The sequence below is a fragment of the Salmo salar genome, chromosome ssa09 (genome assembly GCF_905237065.1).
Source record: "Salmo salar chromosome ssa09, Ssal_v3.1, whole genome shotgun sequence".
In the NCBI taxonomy this organism is placed as follows: domain Eukaryota; kingdom Metazoa; phylum Chordata; class Actinopteri; order Salmoniformes; family Salmonidae; genus Salmo; species Salmo salar.
Window position 1 is genome coordinate 148,046,069 of NC_059450.1, and position 25,383 is coordinate 148,071,451.

At 43.4% G+C, this 25,383-nt stretch overlaps 1 protein-coding gene across 2 annotated transcripts in view; it reads right to left on the reverse strand.

The window, feature by feature from the left end:
• Nucleotides 1-25,383, reverse strand: part of LOC106613235 (F-BAR and double SH3 domains protein 2) — a 138,356-nt gene that overhangs the window by 106,809 nt on the left and 6,164 nt on the right. For both annotated transcript variants that reach the window (XM_045724809.1, XM_045724810.1), the window contains exon 2: nucleotides 12,969-13,066. In XM_045724809.1, coding sequence (XP_045580765.1) covers nucleotides 12,969-13,066 — 98 coding nt within the window. The remainder of the gene's footprint in view (nucleotides 1-12,968; nucleotides 13,067-25,383) is intronic.

Genomic DNA, 25,383 nt, shown 5'->3' on the forward strand with positions numbered 1-25,383 from the left:
TGGAGGGATTGTGCGTTCCTGGTGCAACTCGGGCAGTTGATGTTGCCATCCTGTACCTGTCCCGCAGGTGTGATGTTCGGCTGTACCGATCCTGTGCAGGTGTTGTTACACGTGATCTGCCACTGCAAGGATGATCAGCTGTGTCTCCCTGCAGCGCTGTCTTAGGTGTCTCACAGTACGGACATTGCAATTTATTGTCCTGGCCACATCTGCAGTCCTCATGCCTCCTTGCAGCATGTTTAAGGCATGAGCAGGGACCCTGGGCATCTTTCTTTTGGTGTTTTTCAGTCAATAGAAAGGCCTCTTTAGTGTCCTAAGTTTTCATAACTGTGACCTTAATTGCCTACCGTCTGTAAGCTGTTAGTGTCTTAACGACCGTTCCACAGGTGCATGTTCATAAATTGTTTATGGTTCATTGAACAAGCATGGAAACAGTGTATCAACCCTTTACGATGAAGATCTGTGAAGTTATTTGGATTTTTACAAATTATCTTTGAAAGACAAGGTCCTGAAAAAGGGACGTTTATTTTTTTGCTGAGTTGATAAAAACACAAAACTATAATAACCTTTTGCGGTGAGAGAGGGAGAGAGAGAGAGAGGCTGTGTCTGCATCAGCTGTGCAACCAAAAACAAACACCCTGACAAGACCTGTGGGTGAGTGTGTGTGTGTGTGTGTGTGTGTGTGTGTGTGTGTGTGTGTGTGTGTGTGTGTGTGTGTGTGTCTCAGCAGAGAGGGAACGAGACTGAAAGACAGACACAAAGGAAGAGAGAGAGAGGGATCAAACATGGGAAAAGAGCTGGGATCAATCAGGTGATGAACTATAGAGATCAATGTAAACACCCATATATTCATTAGTCAGAGAGATAATGTAGGGATGGAGGTATGATGGGAGACAGAGAGAGGTAGGAAGACAGAGAGAAAAAGACAGAAAGAGAGATATATAGGAGACTCATCAGACAATAGAGAGACTCCACTAAATAAGACTTAAGTGAGGTTGCAGGCAAGGACACAGGCCATATTAGCCATGAGCAACAGGCCATATTAGCCATGAGCAACAGGCCATATTAGCCATGAGCAACAGGCCATGTTAGCCATGAGCAACAGGCCATGTTAGCCATGAGCAACAGGCCATGTTAGCCATGAGCAACAGGCCATATTAGCCATGAGCAACAGGCCATATTAGCCATGAGCAACAGGCCATATTAGCCATGAGCAACAGGCCATATTAGCCATGAGCAACAGGCCATATTAGCCATGAGCAACAGGCCATATTAGCCTACAACACTACAGTGAGGGGAAAAAAGTATTTGATCCCCTGCTGACTTTGTACATTTGCCCACTGACAAAGAAATTATCAGTCTATAATTTTAATGGTAGGTTTATTTGAACAGTGAGAGACAGAATAACAACAGAAAAACGCACGTCAAAAATGTTATAAACTGATTTGCATTTTAATGAGGGAAATAAGTATTTGACCCCATCTCAATCAGAAAGATTTCTGGCTCCCAGGTGTCTTTTATACAAGTAACGAGCTGAGATTAGGAGCGCACTCTTAAAGGGAGTGCTCCTAATCTCAGTTTGTTACCTGTATAAAAGACAACTGTCCACAGAAGCAATCAATCAATCAAATTCCAAACTCTCCACCATGGCCAAGACCAAAGAGCTCTCCAAGGATGTCAGGGACAAGATTGTAGACCTACACAAGGCTGGAATGGGCTACAAGACCATTGCCAAGCAGCTTGGTGAGAAGGTGACAACAGTTGGTGCGATTATTTGCAAATGGAAGAAACACAAAAGAACTGTCAATCTCCCTCGGCCTGGGGCTCCATGCAAGATCTCGCCTCGTGGAGTTACAATGATCATGAGAACGGGGAGGAATCAGCCCAGAACTACATGGGAGGATCTTGTCAATGATCTCAAGGCAGCTGGGACCATAGTCACCAAGAAAACAATTGGTAACACACTACGCCGTGAAGGACTGAAATCCTGCAGCGCCCGCAAGGTCCCCCTGCTCAAGAAAGCACATATACATGCCCGTCTGAAGTTTGCCAATGAACATCTGAATGATTCAGAGGACAACTGGGTGAAAGTGTTGTGGTCAGATGAGACCAAAATGGAGCTCTTTGGCATCAACTCAACTCGCCGTGTTTGGAGGAGGAGGAATGCTGCCTAAGACCCCAAGAACACCATCCCCACCGTCAAACATGGAGGTGGAAACATTATGCTTTGGGGGTGTTTTTCTGCTAAGGGTACAGGACAACTTCACCGCATCAAAGGGGCGATGGACGGGGCCATGTACCGTCAAATCTTGGGTGAGAACCTCCTTCCCTCAGCCAGGGCATTGAAAATGGGTCGTGGGTGGGTATTCCAGCATGACAATGACACAAAACACACAGCCAAGGCAACAAAGGAGTGGCTCAAGAAGAAGCACATTAAGGTCCTGGAGTGGTCTAGCCAGTCTCCAGACCTTAATACCATACAAAATCTGTGGAGGGAGCTGAAGGTTCGAGTTGCCAAACGTCAGCCTCGAAACCTTAATGACTTGGAGAAGATCTGCAAAGAGGAGTGGGACAAAATCCCTCCTGAGATGTGTGGCCAACTACAAGAAACGTCTGACCTCTGTGATTGCCAACAAGGGTTTTGCCACCAAGTAAGTCATGTTTTGCAGAGGGGTCAAATACTTATTTCCCTAATTAACCTGTTAGGGCTAGGGGGCAGTATTGACACGGCCGGATAAAAAAACGTACCCGATTTAATCTGGTTACTACTCCTGCCCAGTAACTAGAATATGCATATAATTATTGGCTTTGGATAGAAAACACCCTAAAGTTTCTATAACTGTTTGAATGGTGTCTGTGAGTATAACAGAACTCATATGGCAGGCAAAAACCTGAGAAGATTCCTTACAGGAAGTGCCCTCTCTGACAAGTTCTTGTTCTTCTTGGCTCTGTTTATTGAAAACTGAGGATCTTTGCTGTAACGTGACACTTCCTACGGCTCCCATAGGCTCTCAGAACCCGGGAAAAAGCTGAATGATATCGAGGCAGCCTCTGGCTGAAAAACATTAGCGTGTTTGGATAGTGGCCGGTCAGAGTACTATGAGACTCAGGCTCGTGCACGAGGGGATCCCATGCTTTTATTTTCGCTCTCTTTGAGAGAAAATTTCCCGGTTTTCCCGGTCGGAATATTATCGATTTTTTACGAGAAAAATGGCATAAAAATGGATTTTAAACAGTGGTTGACATGCTTCGAAGTACGGTAATGGAATATTTAGACATTTTTGGTCACGAAATGCGTCGTGCGCGTGACCCTTATTTACACTTCGGATAGTGTCTTGAACGCACGAACAAAACGCCGCTATTTGGATATAACTATGGATTATTTTGAACCAAACCAAAATGTGTTATTGAAGTAGAAGTCCTGGGAGCGCATTCTGACGAAGAACAGCAAAGGTAATAACATTTTTCTTATAGTAAATCTGACTTTGGTGAGTGCTAAACTTGCTGGGTGTCTAAATAGCTAGCCCTGTGATGCCGGGCTATCTACTCAGAATATTGCAAAATGTGCTTTCACCGAAAAGCTATTTTAAAATCGGACATAGCGAGTGCATAGAGGAGTTCTGTATCTATAATTCTTAAAATAATTGTTATGTTTTTTGTGAACGTTTATCGTGAGTAATTTAGTAAATTCACCGGAAGTTTGCGGGGGGTATGCTAGTTCTGAACGTCACATGCTAATGTAAAAAGCTGTTTTTTGATATGAATATGAACTTGATTGATCATGTATTGTATAACATAATGTCCTAGGTGTGTCATCTGATGAAGATCATCAAAGGTTAGTGCTGCATTTAGCTGTGGTTTGGGTTTATGTGACATTATATGCTAGCTTGAAAAATGGGTGTCTGATTATTTCTGGCTGGGTACTCTGCTGACAATCTAATGTTTTGCTTTCGTTGTAAAGCCTTTTTGAAATCGGACAGTGTGGTTAGATTAACGAGAGTCTTGTCTTTAAAATGGTGTAAAATAGTCATATGTTTGAGAAATTGAAGTAATAGCATTTCTAAGGTATTTGAATAACGCGCCACAGGATTCCACTGGCTGTTACATAGGTGGGACGATTTCGTCCCACTGGCCCTAGAGAAGTTAAAATGCAAATCAATTTCTAACATTTTTGACATGCGTTTTTCAGGATTTCTTTGTTGTTATTCTGTCTCTCACTGTTCAAATAAACCTACCATTAAAATTATAGACTGATCAAATACTTTTTTCCCCTCACTGTATAGCCATGAGCAACAGCCTATATTAGCAATGAGCAACAGGCCATGTTAGCCATGAGCAACAGGCCATATTAGCCTACAACACTATAGCCATGAGCAACAGGCCATGTTAGCCATGAGCAACAGGCCATGTTAGCCATGAGCAACAGGCCATGTTAGCCATGAGCAACAGGCCATGTTAGCCATGAGCAACAGGCCATGTTAGCCATGAGCAACAGGCCATGTTAGCCATGAGCAACAGGCCATGTTAGCCATGAGCAACAGGCCATGTTAGCCATGAGCAACAGGCCATGTTAGCCATGAGCAACAGGCCATGTTAGCCATGAGCAACAGGCCATGTTAGCCATGAGCAACAGGCCATGTTAGCCATTCGGAAAGTATTCAGAGCCCTTGACTTGTTCCACATTTTGTTATGTTACAGCCTTACTCTAACATTTATTAAAATAGTCCCCCCCTCATCAATCTACACACAATACCCCATAATGACAAAAGCAAAATAATTCAATCAGTACTTTGTTGAAGCACCTTTGGCAGAGATTGCAGTCTTCTTGGGTATGACGTTACAAACTTCGCACACCTGTATTTGGGGATTTTCTCCCATTCTTCTCTGCAGATCCTCTCAAGCTCTGTCAGGTTCAAATCAAATATATTTGTCACATACACATGGTTAGCAGATGTTGATGCGAGTGTAGCGAAATGCTTGTGCTTCTAGTTCCAACCATGCAGTAATATTTAACAAGTAATCTAACCTAACAATTTCTCAACAACTACCTTATACACACAAGTGTAAAGAAGTGAATACGAATATGTACATAAAAATATATGAGTGATGGCCGAACAGCGTAGGCAAGATGCAGTAGATGGTATAGAGTACAGTATATACATATGAGATGAGCAATGTAGGGTATGAGAACATTATATAAAGTGGCATTGTTTAAAGTGGCTAGTGATACATTACATCAAGAGGCAAGATGCAGTAGATGGTATTGAGTACAGTATATACATATGAGATGAGTAATGTAGGGTATGTAAACATTATATAAAGTGGCTAGTGATAAATTGATTACATCCATTTTTTCATTATTAAAGTGGCTGGAGTTGATTCGGTATGTTGGCAGCAGCCACTCAATGTTAGTGATGGCTGTTTAACAATCTGATGGCCTTGAGATAGAAGCTGTTTTCAGTCTCTCGGTCCCCGCTTTGAAGCTCCTGTACTGACCTCGCCTTCTGGATGATAGCGGGGTGAACAGGCAGTGGCTCAGGTGGTTGTTGTCCTTGATCTTTTCGGCCTTCCTGTGACATCGGGTGGTGTCCATGGAGGGAGGGTAGGTAGTTTGCCCCCGGTGATGCGTTGTGCAGACCTCACTACCCTCTGGAGAACCTTCTGGTTATGGGCGGAGCAGCTGCCGTACCAGGCGGTGATACAGCCCGACAGGATGCTCTCGATTAGAGGTCAACCGATTAATCGGAATGGCCGATTAATTAGGGCCGATTTCACGTTTTCATAACAAATCGGTAATCGGTATTTTTGGCCACCAATTTGCGGATATTTTTTTCCATTTGTTTTAATTATTATGATTTTTTTTACACCTTTATTTAACTACGCAAATCAGATTAAGAACACATTCTCATTTTCAATGAGGGCCTAGGAACGGGGGTTAACTGCCTTGTTCAGGGGGGATTCGTTTTTGCAACCTTCGGTTACTAGTCCAACGCTCTAACCACCTGCCTTACATTGCACTCCAGGAGGAGCCTGCATGGCAGGCTGACTACCTGTTACATGAGGGCAGCAAGAAGCCAAGGTAAGTTGCTAGCTAGCATTAAACTTATCTTATAAAAAACTATCAATCTTAACATAATCACTAGTTAACTACACATGGTTGATGATATTACTAGTTTATCTAGCGTGTCCTGCGTTGCATATAATCGATGCGGTGCCTGTTAATTTCTCATTGAATCACAGCCTACTTCGACAAACGGGTGTTGATTTAACAAGCGCATTTGCGAAAAAAGCACTGTCGTTGCACCAATGTACCTAACCATAAACATCAATGCCTTTCTTTAAAATTAATACACAAGTATATATTTTTAAACCTGTATATTTAGTTAATATTGCCTGCTAACATGAAATTGTGTCACATCTCTAGCGTTCATTGCACGCAGAGTCAGGGTATATGCAACAGTTTGGGCCGCCTGGCTCGTTGCGAACTAATTTGCCCGAATTTTACGTAATTATGACATAACATTGAAGGTTGTGCAATGTAACATGAATATTTAGACTTAGGGATGCCACCCGTTAGATCAAATACGGAACGGTTCCATATTTCACTGAAAGAAAAAATGTTTGTTTTCGAGATGATAGTTTCCGTATTTGACCATATTAATGACCTAAGGCTCGTATTTCTATGTGTTTATTATATTATAATTAAGTCTATGATTTGATAGAGCAGTCTGACTGAGTGGTGGTAGGCACCAGCAGGCTCGTAAGCATTCATTCAAACAGCACTTTTGTGTGTTTTTCCAGCAGCCCTTCGCTGTGCTTCAAGCATTGCGCTGTTTATGACTTCAACCCGGGTGGGTATAATTTGTGGAACGTTCCAACAGGAATCTATTCCAAAAACTTCGTAAATAACAAGGTTGCCAAAAGACAACGCATACAAAGTTGTATAGCGGCATAATAAGATACCGGGTAGGGAGTGGTCTATTTCATTGCGTTTTTCACTCATCACGTTTATTCCGAAAAATGTCTGTCCTCACATGTCTGTTTGCCTATGGACAAACATTAAGAATAAGCTACGTGGTGAGTTGATGCCTATTCGGCAGCTAGTTAGCTAGGTTTGTATGCGTTGTTGGTTGGCAACCTTTTACTTTACGTTTTTTGGAACAGATTCCTGTTGGAACGTTCCACAAATTATACCCACCCCTTCAAGCCTGTCAACTCCCAAGATTAGGCTGGTGTAACCGATGTGAAATGGCTAGCTAGTTAGCCGGGGTGAGCGCTAATAGCGTTTCAAACGTCACTCGCTCTGAGACTTGGAGTAGTTGTTTCCCCTCCTCTGCATGGGTAACGCTGCTTCGAGGGTGGCTGTTGTCGATGTGTTCCTGGTTTGAGCCCAGGTAGGAGCGAGGAGAGGGACGGAAGCTATACTGTTACACTGGCAATACTAAAGTGCCTATAAGAACATCCAATAGTCAAAGGTATATGAAATACAAATCGTATAGAGAGAAATAGTACTATAATTCCTATAATAACTACAACCTAAAACTTCTTACCTGGGAATATTGAAGACTCAGGTTAAAAGGAACCACCAGCTTTCATATGTTCCCATGTTCTGAGCAAGGCACTTAAACATTAGCTTTCTTACATGGCACATATTGCACTTTTACTTTCTTCTCCAACACTTTGTTTTGCATTATTTAAACCAAATTGAACATGTTTCATTATATAGAGGCTAAATTGATTTTATTGATGTATTATATTAAGTTAAAATAAGTGTTCATTCAGTATTGTTGTAATTGTCATTATTACAAAAACGTAACGTAACAGGTCTTCCCTGTGGCTCAGTTGGTAGAGCATGGTGTTTGCAACGCCAGCATGGTGTGTGAAACGCCAGGGTTGTGGGTTCGATTCCCACAGGGGCCAGTACAAAAAAAATGCATGAAATTAAATTAAATGTATGTAATGTATGCATTCACTACTGTAAGTCGCTCTGGATAAGAGCGTCTGCTAAATGACTAAAATGTAAATGTAACAAAATATGGAAAAATCCAGGGGTCTGAATACTTTTTGAAGGTACTGTACAACACTAGGCCAGAGAGGGAGAGTAGTCAATATAGCCTACACTTGTGCATCAGATTTGTGTGTCTGAGCAACCTTGTGTGTGTGTGTGTGTGTGTGTGTGTGTGTGTGTGTGTGGAGACTTTGTGAAGGAGACATAAGGGAAATGCAGATTTAGCTGGATTTAGGACGCTTAGCTGACTCGCTGACTTTTTTTCTCGTCATCTTCTTCATCCCCTCGCTCGCTCTCCCTCTCTCTTCCTCATCCTCTCTAAGCTACAAGACTGTCTCTGGGGATTAAAGCCACTGGTCGATCTCTCTCTCTCTCCGTGTGTCCGTCTCTCTCTCGCTCTGTCCGTCTCTCTCTCTCTCTCTCCCTCCCTCCATCCATCACCCCACCACCCCTCCCCCTCGCTCTCATGAGGATCATATGTCTGTGTATGCTTTAGGTTGTGTCAGCATACGTGTGTCTAGAGAGAGAGATATATATTGTGTGTGTGTGTGTGTGTGTGTGTGTGTGTGTGTGTGTGTGTGTGTGTGTGTGTGTGTGTGTGTGTGTGTGTGTGTGTTTGTGTGTGTGTGTGTGTGTATCTTGGTGTTAATGTCCTCTCAGATTAAACAAGCCCCAGGATTAATTAGGGTATTGAACTCAGAGCAGCTTTGGGGACTAAAGAGTTAAGATCTCAGCTTTGCAGAGGAAAGTGTGTGTTTCTATTCTCCGTGTCTCTGTCCCTCCCCAGGAACTGAAACAAGACAGATATAAAATGTTTGCATACTCTTCCTGTCACATGAATAAAACATTCACCCACCTGCCATGCACCGATATGCATCAGCAAGCAGACATTAGCTAACTAGTACCCTTTTGCTAATGCTAGCCACAGAGAACAGGGGCTATGAGGACATCCCTTCAATTTAGTGGATTAGGCTATTTCAGCCTCACCCGTTGCTGACAGGTGTATAAAACCGAACACACAGCCATTCAATCTCCATAGACAAACATTGGCAGTAGAATGACCTTACTGAAGAGCTCAGTGACTTTCAACGTGGCACCGCCATAGGATGCCACCTTTCCAACAAGTCAGTTCATCAAATGTCTGCCCTGTTAGAACTGCCCGGTCAACTGTAAGTGCTGTTATTGTGAAGCGGAAACGTCTAGGAGCAACAACGGCACAGCCGCGAAGTGGTAGGCTACACAAGCTCACAGAACGGGACCGCCGAGTGATGAAGCGCATAAAAATTGCCTGTACTTGTTTGCAACACTCACTACGGAGTTCCATTCTACCTCTGGAAGCAACATCAGCACAATAACTGTTCATCAGGAGCTTTATGAAATGGGTTTCCATGGCCGAGCAGCCGCACACAAGCCCAAGATCACCATGCGCAATGCTAAGAGTCGGCTGGAGTGGTGTAAAGCTCGCCGCTATTGGACTCTGGAGCAGTGGAAACACGTTCTGTGGAGGGATAAATCATGCTTCACCATCTGGCAGTCTGACGGATGAATCTGGGTTTTGCGGATGCCAGGAGAACGATACCTGCCCAAATAAATAGTGCCAACTGTAAAGTTTGGTGGATGGGGAATAATGGTCTGGGGCTGTTTTTCATGGTTCCAGCTAGGCCCCTTAGTTCCAGTGAAGGGAAAACTTAACCCAACAACATACAATGACATTCTAGAAGATTCTGTGCTTCCAACTCTGTGGCAACAGTTTGGTGAAGGCTCTTTCCTGTTTCAGCAATGACAATACCCCCGTGCACAAAGTGAGGTCCACACAGAAATGGTTTGTTGAGATCGGTGTGGAAGAACTTGACTGGCCTGCACAGAGCCCTGACCTCAACCCCATCGAACACCTTTGGGATGAATTGGATGAATTGTTTCAACATCTAGTGGAAAACCTTCCCAGAAGAGTGGAGGCTGTTATGGCAGCAAAAGGGGAGACCAACTCCATATTAATGCCCATGATTTTGGAATGAGATGTTCGACGAGCAGGTGTCCACATACTTTTGGTCATGTAGTGTACATGTGAACACTGGCTGCAGGCAGAGCTAATCAGACTCCCTAACAGTTGCCAGCACCCCTCTCACCAAACAGAGACTGAGGCAGAGTTAACGTAAAATCTGTTTCCCTAAACAAAAGCAACACCAGCGCTGCAGGGATGAGATCTTTCTCAAACAGACGTGACTGCTGTGTGTTGTCATACATAATCAATGCCTTGTGTACACAGATAGGAGAGCTTGAGAGAGCAGACAGGGGGTTCCTTCTGTTGTGAAGCTGGGGGTGGGGGGGCGTCACTGCTGCTGTACTTTGAACACACAGTAGATGTGGATCTCATTGCTATTTCCTTCTGGGAATGAGTTCTCTCCATTTTATAAAGTGGAGAAAACTGCGCTGGTTTCCCGTTATGACTTCCAGCTGTGGGAGGGTCGAGACCGAGAGAGAGAGAGACGGAGAGACAGAGAGGAGAGAGAGAAACAGAGAGAGAGGAGAGAGACAGACAGAAACAGAGAGAGAGGAGAAGGAGAGACAGACAGAAACAGAGAGAGAGGAGAGAAAGAGAGGAGAGAGACAGACAGAAAGAAAGACAGACAGAAAGACAGAGAGAGGAGAGGGAGAGCAGCAGGAAATTCCTCTGTCAGATCCCAAATCTGTGTTCTTCCAATAAATAGGAATACTGGAATCCTCCTCCTCCTCCTCGTGTGTAGTATGTAGTGTGTGTGTGTAGTATGTAGTGTGTGTGTGTAGTATGTAGTGTGTGTGTGTGTGTAGTATGTAGTGTGTGTGTGTAGTATGTAGTGTGTAGTATGTAGTGTGTAATATATAGTGTGTGTAGTGTGTAGTATATAGTGTGTAATATATAGTGTGTGTGTGTGTGTATGTAGTGTGTAGTGTGTAGTGTGTAATATATAGTGTGTAGTGTGTGTAGTATGTAGTGTGTAATATATAGTGTGTGTGTGTGTGTGTATATGTAGTGTGTAGTATGTAGTGTGTAATATATAGTGTGTAGTGTGTAGTATGTAGTGTGTAATATATAGTGTGTGTGTATGTAGTGTGTAATATATAGTGTGTGTGTGTGTATATGTAGTGTGTAGTATGTAGTGTGTAATATATAGTGTGTAGTATGTAGTGTGTAATATATAGTGTGTGTGTGTGTGTGTGTATATGTAGTGTGTAGTATGTAGTGTGTAATATATAGTGTGTAGTGTGTAGTATGTAGTGTGTAATATATAGTGTGTGTGTGTATGTAGTGTGTAGTGTGTAATATATAGTGTGTAGTATGTAGTGTGTAATATATAGTGTGTAGTGTGTAGTATGTAGTATATAGTGTGTGTGTGTATGTAGTGTGTAATATATAGTGTGTAGTATATAGTGTGTAATATATAGTGTGTGTGTGTATGTAGTGTGTAGTATGTAGTGTGTAGTGTGTAATATGTAGTATGTAGTGTGTAATATATAGTGTGTGTGTATGTAGTGTGTAATATATAGTGTGTAGTATATAGTGTGTAATATATAGTGTGTGTGTGTATGTAGTGTGTAGTATGTAGTGTGTAGTGTGTAATATGTAGTGTGTAATATATAGTGTGTGTATGTAGTGTGTAGTATGTAGTGTGTAGTGTGTAGTATGTAGTGTGTAGTGTGTAATATGTAGTGTGTGTGTATGTAGTGTGTAATATATAGTGTGTAGTATATAGTGTGTAATATATAGTGTGTGTGTGTATGTAGTGTGTAGTATGTAGTGTGTAGTGTGTAGTGTGTAGTATGTAGTGTGTAGTGTGTAGTATGTAGTGTGTAATATATAGTGTGTGTGTATGTAGTGTGTAGTATATAGTGTGTGTGTATGTAGTGTGTAGTATGTAGTGTGTAGTGTGTAATATGTAGTATATAGTGTGTAATATATAGTGTGTGTGTATGTAGTGTGTAGTATGTAGTGTGTAATATATAGTGTGTGTATATGTAGTGTGTAGTGTGTAATATGTAGTGTGTAATATGTAGTGTGTAGTATATAGTGTGTAATATGTAGTGTGTAGTGTGTAATATGTAGTGTGTAGTATGTAGTGTGTAATATATAGTGTGTGTGTATGTAGTGTGTAGTGTGTAATATGTAGTGTGTAATATGTAGTGTGTAGTATATAGTGTGTAATATGTAGTGTGTAGTGTGTAGTATATAGTGTGTGTAGTATGTAGTGTGTAATATGTAGTGTGTAGTATATAGTGTGTGTATATGTAGCGTGTAGTATGTAGTGTGTAGTGTGTAATATGTAATATGTAGTGTGTAATATATAGTGTGTGTGTATGTAGTGTGTAGTGTGTAGTGTGTAATATGTAATATGTAGTGTGTAGTATATAGTGTGTGTGTGTGTAGTATGTAATATGTAGTATGTAGTGTGTAGTATATAGTGTGTGTGTATGTAGTGTGTAGTATGTAGTGTGTAGTGTGTAATATGTAATATGTAGTGTGTAATATATAGTGTGTGTGTATGTAGTGTGTAGTGTGTAGTGTGTAATATGTAATATGTAGTGTGTAATATATAGTGTGTGTGTATGTAGTGTGTAGTATGTAGTGTGTAGTGTGTAATATGTAGTGTGTAGTATCTAGTGTGTAATATATAGTGTGTGTGTATGTAGTGTGTAGTATGTAGTGTGTAGTGTGTAGTATGTAATATATAGTGTGTAGTGTGTAGTATGTAGTGTGTAATATATAGTGTATGTAGTGTGTAGTGTGTAATATATAGTGTGTAGTATGTAGTGTGTAATATATAGTGTGTGTGTATGTAGTGTGTAGTATGTAGTGTGTAGTATATAGTGTGTGTATATGTAGTGTGTAGTATATAGTGTGTGTGTATGTAGTGTGTAGTGTGTAATATGTAGTGTGTAGTATGTAGTGTGTAATATATAGTGTGTGTGTATGTAGTGTGTGTACCTCATGTCCTCCAACAGGTCACACTCTGTCTGATGTTTGAGGTGCAGTCTGGTCATCTGCTCTATGTGACAATTCTTCAGCTCCTGAGTCACTTTTACCTGCAGGGAGGGACACAGTCACACTGTCAATCAATCAATCAATCAATCAATCAATGGTAGAGTCAGCAATATGAAGTTACCATAAGTAACGGGGTGACTTCCCAACCACACACACACACTATCAGCCATTGTCTCTTGGGGGAGAATTCCACTGGCTATTCACTGGGGTTACGCAGTAAGAGATTCAGGACTGTTCCAGACAAAACAACAACACCGAGTTCACTCACACACACACACACACACACACACACACACACACACACACACACACACACACACACACACACACACACACACACACACACACACACACACACACACAGTCCTGTAGATTTCATGTCGCCTGCCTTTGAATATACAGAAGTAGTGGTCCATGGAGGGGTTAATTATGGATAGAGGGGGAGTGGTCCATGGAGGGGTTAATTATGGATAGAGGGGGAGTGGTCCATGGAGGGGTTAATTATGGATAGAGGGGGAGTGGTCCGTCCAACATACGACATTATAACATCCATGTACACAAACAACAAACATGTGGTTAAAATTGGCAAAAAACAGACATTTCTTTCCACAGGGCCGTGGGGTGAGACAGGGATGCAGCTTAAGCCCCACACTCTTCAACATATAAAGTACCAGTCCAAAGTTTGGACACACCTACGCATTCAAGGGTTTTTCTTTATTTGTACTATTTTCAACGTTGTAGAATAATAGTGAAGACGTCACTATTAACCAAAAAAGTGTTTAACAAATCAAAATATATTTTTAAATTATTCAAAGTAGCCACCCTTTGCCTTGATGAAAGCTTTGCACACTCTTGGCATTCTCTCAACCAGCTTCACGAGGAATGCTTTTACAACATATGCTGAGCACTTGGCTGCTTTTCATTCACTCTGCGGTCCAACTAGGGTTGCACATTTTGGGGAATATTGGTGGAAACTTTCTGTGGGAATTAACAGGAATATGGGAATTAACAGAAATATATGCAAATTAATATTAATACCATTTAAATGTAGATGTTTTTTTGCATTGGATATATTTACCATATCATATGGAGACAGAAACATAAACCTTTGGCCTTATCATAATTGCAAATTATTAAATCCTTCCAATAGAAATGTAAAAAACTATTTAGTTACGAATTGAACTTTAAATTAGTTGACTCTTCACATGGGATGATTTTACTAAACAACGTAAAAGGGAATATTGAATGATCCATCGCATCTCCCAAAAACGTTTTGAACATACATCTGTAAAATGATAGTCTAGAAACTAAAGCTTTGGTTGTCTTCCTCTCAGGCTTCCACGTCTTCTCCCTGGACCTCCTCAATGTCCACTACTTGAACATCAGACTCTGAGGCCTCATCTTCACTGTCACTTTCCAACCTTGTGACGACCCTCCCACTCTGTCTGCCGAATTCTCTCTCTTTGCTTTTGTTTTCCTTAATAGGATGTTGGTGGGCGGAGCCGGGAGGGTCGTCAGTGAAATGGGACACACCTGGGCTCGGGTGTGTCCCAGGATAAATGCACCTCCATTCATTAGGGAGACTCTCTCCATGCAGACACACCTGGGCTCGGGTGTGTCCCAGGATAAATACACCTCCATTCATTAGGAGATTCTCTCCATGCAGACACACCTGGGCTCGGGTGGGTCCCAGGATAAATACACCTCCATTCATTAGGAGACTCTCTCCATGCAGACACACCTGGGCTCGGGTGTGTCCCAGGATAAATGCACCTCCATTCATTAGGAGACTCTCTCCATGCAGACACACCTGGGCTCGGGTGGGTCCCAGGATAAATACACCTCCATTCATTAGGGAGACTCTCTCCATGCAGACACACCTGGGCTCGGGTGTGTCCCAGGATAAATACACCTCCATTCATTAGGAGACTCTCTCCATGCAGACACACCTGGGCTCGGGTGGGTCCCAGGATAAATACACCTCCATTCATTAGGGAGACTCTCTCCATGCAGACACACCTGGGCTCGGGTGTGTCCCAGGATAAATACACCTCCATTCATTAGGAGATTCTCTCCATGCAGACACACCTGGGCTCGGGTGGGTCCCAGGATAAATACACCTCCATTCATTAGGAGACTCTCTCCATGCAGACACACCTGGGCTCGGGTGTGTCCCAGGATAAATGCACCTCCATTCATTAGGAGACTCTCTCCATGCAGACACACCTGGGCTCGGGTGGGTCCCAGGATAAATACACCTCCATTCATTAGGGAGACTCTCTCCATGCAGACACACCTGGGCTCGGGTGGGTCCCAGGATAAATACACCTCCATTCATTAGGGAGACTCTCTCCATGCAGACACACCTGGGCTCGGGTGGGTCCCAGGATAAATACACCTCCATTCATTAGGAGACTCTCTCCATGCAGACACACCTGGGCTCGGGTGGGTCCCAGGATAAATACACCTCCATTCATTAGGGAGACTCTCTCCATGCAGACACACCTGGGCTCGGGTGGGTCCCAGGATAAATACACCTCCATTCATTAGGGAGACTCTCTCCATGCAGACACACCTGGGCTCGGGTGGGTCCCAGGATAAATACACCTCCATTCATTAGGGAGACTCTCTCCATGCAGACACACCTGGGCTCGGGTGGGTCCCAGGATAAATACACCTCCATTCATTAGGGAGACTCTCTCCATGCAGACACACCTGGGCTCGGGTGGGTCCCAGGATAAATACACCTCCATTCATTAGGAGACTCTCTCCATGCAGACACACCTGGGCTCGGGTGGGTCCCAGGATAAATACACCTCCATTCATTAGGGAGACTCTCTCCATGCAGACACACCTGGGCTCGGGTGGGTCCCAGGATAAATACACCTCCATTCATTAGGAGACTCTCTCCATGCAGACACACCTGGGCTCGGGTGTGGTCCCAGGATAAATACACCTCCATTCATTAGGAGACTCTCTCCATGCAGACACACCTGGGCTCGGGTGTGTCCCAGGATAAATACACCTCCATTCATTAGGGAGACTCTCTCCATGCAGACACACCTGGGCTCGGGTGGGTCCCAGGATAAATACACCTCCATTCATTAGGGAGACTCTCTCCATGCAGACACACCTGGGCTCGGGTGTGTCCCAGGATAAATACACCTCCATTCATTAGGAGACTCTCTCCATGCAGACACACCTGGGCTCGGGTGGGTCCCAGGATAAATACACCTCCATTCATTAGGGAGACTCTCTCCATGCAGACACACCTGGGCTCGGGTGGGTCCCAGGATAAATACACCTCCATTCATTAGGGAGACTCTCTCCATGCAGACACACCTGGGCTCGGGTGGGTCCCAGGATAAATACACCTCCATTCATTAGGGAGACTCTCTCCATGCAGACACACCTGGGCTCGGGTGGGTCCCAGGATAAATACACCTCCATTCATTAGGGAGACTCTCTCCATGCAGACACACCTGGGCTCGGGTGGGTCCCAGGATAAATACACCTCCATTCATTAGGAGACTCTCTCCATGCAGACACACCTGGGCTCGGGTGGGTCCCAGGATAAATACACCTCCATTCATTAGGAGACTCTCTCCATGCAGACACACCTGGGCTCGGGTGGGTCCCAGGATAAATACACCTCCATTCATTAGGAGACTCTCTCCATGCAGACACACCTGGGCTCGGGTGGGTCCCAGGATAAATACACCTCCATTCATTAGGGAGACTCTCTCCATGCAGACACACCTGGGCTCGGGTGGTGTCCCAGGATAAATACACCTCCATTCATTAGGAGACTCTCTCCATGCAGACACACCTGGGCTCGGGTGTGTCCCAGGATAAATACACCTCCATTCATTAGGAGACTCTCTCCATGCAGACACACCTGGGCTCGGGTGGGTCCCAGGATAAATACACCTCCATTCATTAGGGAGACTCTCTCCATGCAGACACACCTGGGCTCGGGTGGGTCCCAGGATAAATACACCTCCATTCATTAGGAGACTCTCTCCATGCAGACACACCTGGGCTCGGGTGGGTCCCAGGATAAATACACCTCCATTCATTAGGGAGACTCTCTCCATGCAGACACACCTGGGCTCGGGTGGGTCCCAGGATAAATACACCTCCATTCATTAGGGAGACTCTCTCCATGCAGACACACCTGGGCTCGGGTGTGTCCCAGGATAAATACACCTCCATTCATTAGGAGACTCTCTCCATGCAGACACACCTGGGCTCGGGTGGGTCCCAGGATAAATACACCTCCATTCATTAGGGAGACTCTCTCCATGCAGACACACCTGGGCTCGGGTGGGTCCCAGGATAAATACACCTCCATTCATTAGGGAGACTCTCTCCATGCAGACACACCTGGGCTCGGGTGTGTCCCAGGATAAATACACCTCCATTCATTAGGAGACTCTCTCCATGCAGACACACCTGGGCTCGGGTGTGTCCCAGGATAAATACACCTCCATTCATTAGGGAGACTCTCTCCATGCAGACACACCTGGGCTCGGGTGGGTCCCAGGATAAATACACCTCCATTCATTAGGAGACTCTCTCCATGCAGACACACCTGGGCTCGGGTGTGTCCCAGGATAAATACACCTCCATTCATTAGGAGACTCTCTCCATGCAGACACACCTGGGCTCGGGTGTGTCCCAGGATAAATACACCTCCATTCATTAGGAGACTCTCTCCATGCAGACACACCTGGGCTCGGGTGTGTCCCAGGATAAATACACCTCCATTCATTAGGAGACTCTCTCCATGCAGACACACCTGGGCTCGGGTGTGTCCCAGGATAAATACACCTCCATTCATTAGGAGACTCTCTCCATGCAGACACACCTGGGCTCGGGTGTGTCCCAGGATAAATACACCTCCATTCATTAGGGAGACTCTCTCCATGCAGACACACCTGGGCTCGGGTGTGTCCCAGGATAAATACACCTCCATTCATTAGGAAGACTCTCTCCATGCAGACACACCTGGGCTCGGGTGTGTCCCAGGATAAATACACCTCCATTCATTAGGGAGACTCTCTCCATGCAGACACACCTGGGCTCGGGTGTGTCCCAGGATAAATACACCTCCATTCATTAGGAGACTCTCTCCATGCAGACACACCTGGGCTCGGGTGTGTCCCAGGATAAATACACCTTCCATTCATTAGGGAGACTCTCTCCATGCAGACACACCTGGGCTCGGGTGTGTCCCAGGATAAATACACCTCCATTCATTAGGGAGACTCTCTCCATGCAGACACACCTGGGCTCGGGTGTGTCCCAGGATAAATGCACCTCCCCATTCATTAGGGAGACTCTCTCCATGCAGACACACCTGGGCTCGGGTGGGTCCCAGGATAAATACACCTCCATTCATTAGGGAGACTCTCTCCATGCAGACACACCTGGGCTCGGGTGTGTCCCAGGATAAATGCACCTCTTCCCCATTCATTAGGGAGACTCTCTCCATGCAGACACACCTGGGCTCGGGTGGGTCCCAGGATAAATACACCTCCATTCATTAGGAAGACTCTCTCCATGCAGACACACCTGGGCTCGGGTGGGTCCCAGGATAAATACACCTCCATTCATTAGGGAGACTCTCTCCATGCAGACACACCTGGGCTCGGGTGTGTCCCAGGATAAATGCACCTCCATTCATTAGGGAGACTCTCTCCATGCAGACACACCTGGGCTCGGGTGTGTCCCAGGATAAATGCACCTCCATTCATTAGGGAGACTCTCTCCATGCAGACACACCTGGGCTCGGGTGTGTCCCAGGATAAATACACCTTGTGTCTGTGCTCTGGTAGAATACTGGTTGAGATGTAGTTTAATTATTCCTTGCCCACGAATATTCGACCACCCATCAGAGATGATTGCAATACAGTATGCTTTCTCTATGATTTGCTTGATGTTTACTTGAACTCTGTTGAACTCTGCATCCATCAAATGAGTAGATAAAGCTTGTCTGGTTGGAGGGCTGTATGCTGGGTGAAGAACATCAGAAAGCTCTTCCAATACACATTGCCTGTGAGCATCAGAGGTGAACCAGTTGCATACACAGCTCGAGCAAGACATTCATCAGCATTTCTCTGACTACGTTCCTCCATTGAGTAAAAAAAAACTTCTGATTTCAGGAGGACCATGAGCTGTTGCTATTGATAAGGTGTCTGATTCATCATTTTCACCTCGAATAGAAGTAGAGGGACTTTTGTCAGAGGTTGCTTGTTGTGAGAGCTGAGGGAACTTTATGCACTTGGCCAGATGATTCTGCATCTTTGTTGCATTCTTCACATATGATTTGGCAGAGTATTTGCAAATGTACACAGCTTTTCCTTCTACACTAGCTGCAGTGAAATGTCTCCACATATCAGATAGTGGCCGTGGCAAAAAAATGTACAGATAAATAGTTAAGCAGTTAGATTTAAACAACTCCTTTGTAAGATAAATGTTTTAAAATGAAACATGTATGGAAACAGGTGAAATAACACTCCTCGTGTATATTATATAAAATATATTCACCCCAACAAGTATTGTAATCAAAACTTACCAGAAAGCATATAGTCCTTGGCTCAGACAGTGTAGTAGTGTGGACTCAATAGCATCTCATTAGTGATCTTGAGAATTGGCTGTACATGTGATGGAAGAATGGACTGTGCATGCAGAGGATTACAATTTCATTGAATTGGGGATAGTATAACCAAAATATGCCACAAGACCTAGAATTGCCTTGTGCATCCCACTAAAAAAAGTTCACTGTTATAAGCTAACACTTGATGAATTTAAGCAAAATTCCCCAAATTCCAAGGTTTAACTTTCCATGGAAGATTTCTGGGAAAATTACAGAAATTTTACGGAAAGTTTCGACCTTTTGTAACTCTAGGTCCAACTCATCCCAAACCATCTCAGTTGGGTTGAGGTCAGGTGATTGTGGAGGCCAGGTCATCTAATGCAGCACTCCATCACTCTCCTTCTTAGTCAAACAGCCCTTACACAGCCTGGAGGTGTGTTTTGGGTCATTGACAAACTAATGATAGTCCCACTAAGCACAAACCAGATGGAATGGCGTATCGCTGCAGAATGCTGTGGTAGCCATGCTGGTTAAGTGTGCCTTGAATTCAAAATAAATCAAAGACAGTGTCACCAGGAAAACACCCCCACACCTCCTCCATGCTTCACGGTGGGAACCACACATGCAGAGATCATCCGTTCACCTACTCACAAAGACACAACGGTTGCAACCCAAAATCTAACATATGGACTCATCAGACCAAAGGACAGATTTCCACCGGTCTAATGTCCATTGCTGTAGCTCAGTTGGTAGAGCATGGTGTTTGCAACACCAGGGTTGTGGGTTCGATTCCCACGGGGGGGCAGCACAGGAAAAGGAAAAAATAAATAAAAAATGTTTAATGAAATGTATGCATTCACTACTGTAAGTCGCTCTGGATAAGAGCGTCTGCTAAATGACTAAAATGTAAAAATGTAAAAAAAATTGTTTCTTGCCCCAAGCATGTCTCTAAATCTTATTGGTGTCCTTTAGTATTGTTTTTTTTTTGTAGCAATTCGACCATGAAGGCCTGATTTACGCAGTCTTCTCTGAACAGTTGATGTTGAGATGTGTCTGTTACTTGAGGTCTGTGAAGCATTTATTTGGGCTGCAATCTGAGGCTGGTAACTCTAATGAACTTATCCTCTGCAGCAGAGGTAACTCTGGGTCTTCCTTTCCTGTGGCGGTCCTCATCCGCAAAACACCAGTCTCAACGTCAACAGTTAAGAGGCGACTCCGGGATGCTGGCCTTCTAGGCAGAGTTCCTCTGTCCAGTGTCTGTGTTCTTTTGCCCATCTTAATCTTTTCTTTTTATTGGCCAGTCTGAGATATGTCTTTTTCTTTGCAACTCTGTCTAGAAGGCCAAAAACCCAGAGTCTCCTCTTCATTGTTGACGTTGAGACTGGTGTTTTGCGGGTACTATTTAATGAAGCTGCCAGTTGAGGACTTGTGAGGCATCTGTTTCTCAAACTAGGCACTCTAATGTACTTGTCCTCTTGCTCAGTCGCACACCGGGGCCTCCCACTCCTCTTTCTATTCAGTTTTCAGCTGTGCTAGCATAATTGCAAAAGGGTTTTCTAATGATCAATTAGCCTTTTAAAATGATAAACTTGGATTAGCTAACACAACGTGCCATTGGAACACAGGAGTGATGGTAGCTGATAATGGACCTCTGTAGATATTCCATAAAAAAAAATTTTTGCCGTTTCCAGCTACAATAGTCATTTACAATTATTTCAGATCAATTTGATGTTATTTTAATGGACAAAAAGTTTGCTTTTCTTTCAAAAACAAGGACATTTCAAAGTGACCCCAAACTTTTGAACGGTAGTGTACATCTTCACTATTATTCTACAATGTAGAAAAGAGTAAAAAATAAATAAAAACCCTTGAATGAGTAGGTGTGTCCAAACTTATAACTGGTACTGTATATTAACGAATTGGTGAGGGCACTAGAACTGTCTGCTGCACCCGGCCTCACCCTGCTAGAATCTGAAGTCAAATGTCTACTGTCTGCTGAAGATCTGGTGCTTCTGTCCCCAATCAAGGAGGGCCTACATCAGCACCTAGATCATCTGCACAGATTCTGTCAGACCTGGGCCCTGACAGTAAATCTCAGTAAGACAAAAATAATGCTGTTCCAAAAACGGACTAGTTCCCAGGACCACAAATACAAATTCCATCCGTTGCCCTAGAGCACACAAAAAACTATACCTACCTCGGCCTAAACATCAGCAACACAGGTAACTTCCACAAAGCTGTGAACGATCTGAGAGACAAGGCTAAGAAGAGCCTTCTAAGCCATCAAAAGGAACGTAACATTTGACATTCCAATTAGAATACTTTAATCAATCAGTTATAGAACCCATTTCCCTTCATGGTTGTGAGGTATGGGGTCCGCTCACAAACTAAGAATTCACAAAATGGGACAAACACCAAATTGAAACTGCATGCAGAATTCTGCAAAAAGTCCCAAACCTTCCATAACAAAGTCATCACCTACAGACAGATGAACCTGGAGAAGAATCCCCTAAACAAGCTGGTCCTGAGGCTCTGTTCACAAACACACCCCACAGAACCCCAGGACTAGAGGTCGACTGATTAATCAGAATGGCCGATTTAATTAGGGCCGATTTCATTTTTTGGTATTTTTGGCAACCGATTTTTTATTTTATTATTTTTTTATAATATTTTTTAACTAGGCAAGTCAGTTAAGAACACATTCTTATTTTCAATGACGGCCTAGGAACAGTGGGTTAACTGCCTTGTTCAGGGGCAGAACGACAGATTTTTACCTTGTCAGCTTGAGGATTCAATCTTGCAACCTTACGGTTAACTAGTCCAACGCTCTAACCACCTGCTTTACATTGCACTCCATGAGGAGCCTGCCTGTTACGCGAATGCAGTAAGAAGCCACGGTAAGTTGCTAGCTAGCATTAAACTTATCTTATAAAAAACAATCAATCAATCATAATCACTAGTTAACTACACATGGTTGATGATATTACTAGTTTATCTAGCCTGTCCTGCGTTGCATATAATCGATGCGGTGCGCATTCGTGAAAAAGGACTCTCGTTGCTCCAACGTGTACCTAACCATAAACATCAATGTCTTTCTTAAAATCAATACACAAGTATATATTTTTAAACCTGCATATTTAGTTAATATTGCCTGCTAACATGAATTTCTTTTAACTAGGGAAAATGTGTCACCTCTGCAACAGAGTCAGGGTATATGCAGCAGTTTGGACCGCCTGGCTCGTTGCGAACTGTGAATACTATTTCTTCCTAACAAAGACAGCCAACTTCGCCAAACGGGGGATGATTTAACAAAAGCGCATTTGCGGAAAAAAAGCACAATTGTTGCACGACTGTACCTAACCATAAACATTAATGCCTTTCTTAAAATCAATACACAGAAGTATATATTTTTAAACCTGCATATTTAGCTAAAAGAAATCCAGGTTAGCAGGCAATATTAACCAGGTGAAATTGTGTAATTTTGCGTTCATTGCACGCAGAGTTAGGGTATATGCAACAGTTTGGGCCGCCTGGCTCGTTGCGAACTAATTTGCCAGAATTTTACGTAATTATGACATAACATTGAAGGTTGTGCAATGTAACAGGAATAATTAGACTTAGGGATGCCACCCGTTAGATAAAATACGGAACGGTTCCGTATTTCACTGAAAGAATAAACGTTTTGTTTTTGAAATGATAGTTTCCGGATTCGACCATATTAATGACATAAGGCTCGTATTTCTGTGTGTTATTATGTTATAATTAAGTCTATGATTTGATATTTGATAGAGCAGTCTGACTGAGTGATGGTAGGCAGCAGCAGGCTCGTAAGCATTAATTCAAACAGCACTTTCATGCGTTTTGCCAGCAGCCCTTAGCAATTCTTCAAGCATTGCGCTATTTATGACTTCAAGCCTATCAACTCCCGAGATTAGGCTGGTGTAACCGATGTGAAATGGCTAGCTAGTTAGCCGGGTGCGCGCTAATAGCGTTTCAAACGTCACTTGCTCTGAGACTTGGGGTAGTTGTTCCCCTTGCTCTGCATGGGTAATGCTGCTTCGAGGGTGGCTGTTGTCGATGTGTTCCTGGTTTGAGCCCAGGTAGGAGTGAGGAGAGGGACGGAAGCTATACTGTTCACTGGCAATACTAAAGTGCCTATAAGAACATCCAATAGTCAAAGGTATATGAAATACAAATCGTATAGAGAGAATTAGTCCTATAATTCCTAGAATAACTACAACCTAAAACTTCTTACCTGGGAATATTGAAGACTCATGTTAAAAGGAACCACCAGCTTTCATATGTTCTCATGTTCTGAGCAAGGAACTTAAACGTTAGCTTTTTTACATGGCACATATTGCACTTTTACTTTCTTCTCCAGCACTTTGTTTTTGCATTTATTTTAACTTAATATAATACATAAATACTATCAATTTAGCCTCAAATAAATAATGAAACATGTTCAATTTGGTTTAAATAGTGTTCATTCAGTATTGTTGTAATTGACATTATTACAAATAAATAAAACATTTTTTTTTAAAGAATCGGCCTATTAAATCGGTATCGGCGTTTCTGGCCCTCCAATAATCGGCATCGGTGTTGAAAAATCATAATCGGTCGACCTCTACCCAGGACAGCAACACAATTGAGAAAACAAAAAGATAATTCCTTGACACATTGGAAAGAATTAACAAAAAACAGAGCAAACTAGAATGCTATTTGGCCCTAAACAGAGAGAACACAGCGGCAGAATACTTGACCACTGTGACTGACCTAAAATTAAGGAAAGCTTTGACTATGTACAGACTCAGTGAGCATGGCCTTGCTATTGAGAAAGGCTGCCGTAGGGTAGACCTGTCTCTCAAGAGAAGACGGGCTATGTGCACACTGCCCACAAAATGAGGTGGAAACTGAGCTGCACTTCCTAACCTCCTGCCCAATGTATGACCATATTAGAGACACATATTTCCCTCAGATTACACAGACCCACAAAGAATTTGAAAGCAAACCCAATATCGATAAACTCCCTTATCTATTGGGTGAAATACCACAGTGTGCCATCACAGCAGCAAGATGTGTGACCTGTTGCCACAAGAAAAGGACAACCAGTGGAGAACAAACACCATTGTAAATATAACGCATTTTTATGGTATTGTACGGACATTCCTTTTCAAAATAAAAATAGACCAGTATTTACAGAATTTACAGTACCTTTTGTACTTTAACTATTTGCACATAATATTACATTTGAAATGTCTTTATTCTTTTGGAACTTTTGTGAGACTAATATTCACTGTTAATAAACAATAGTGAAAAACAATTATCTATTTTACTTGCTTTGGCAATGTAAACACATGTTTCCCATGCCAATAAAGACCTTAAATTGAATTGAGTGGTGTACGGAGGGGTTTATCAGGGTTAGAGAGGGGGTGGTTTATCAGGGTTAGAGAGGGGGTGGTGTACGGAGGGGTTTATCAGGGTTAGAGAGGGGGTGGTTTATCAGGATTAGAGAGGGGGTGGTTTATCAGGGTTAGAGAGGGGTGGTGTACAGAGGGGTTTATCAGGGTTAGAGAGGGGTGGTTTATCAGGGTTAGAGAGGGGGTGGTTTATCAGGGTTAGAGAGGGGGTGGTTTATCAGGGTTAGAGAGGGGTGGTGTACAGAGGGGTTAATCAGGGTTAGAGAGGGGGTGGTTTATCAGGGTTAGAGAGGGGGTGGTTTATCAGGGTTAGAGAGGGGGTGGTGTACAGAGGGGTTAA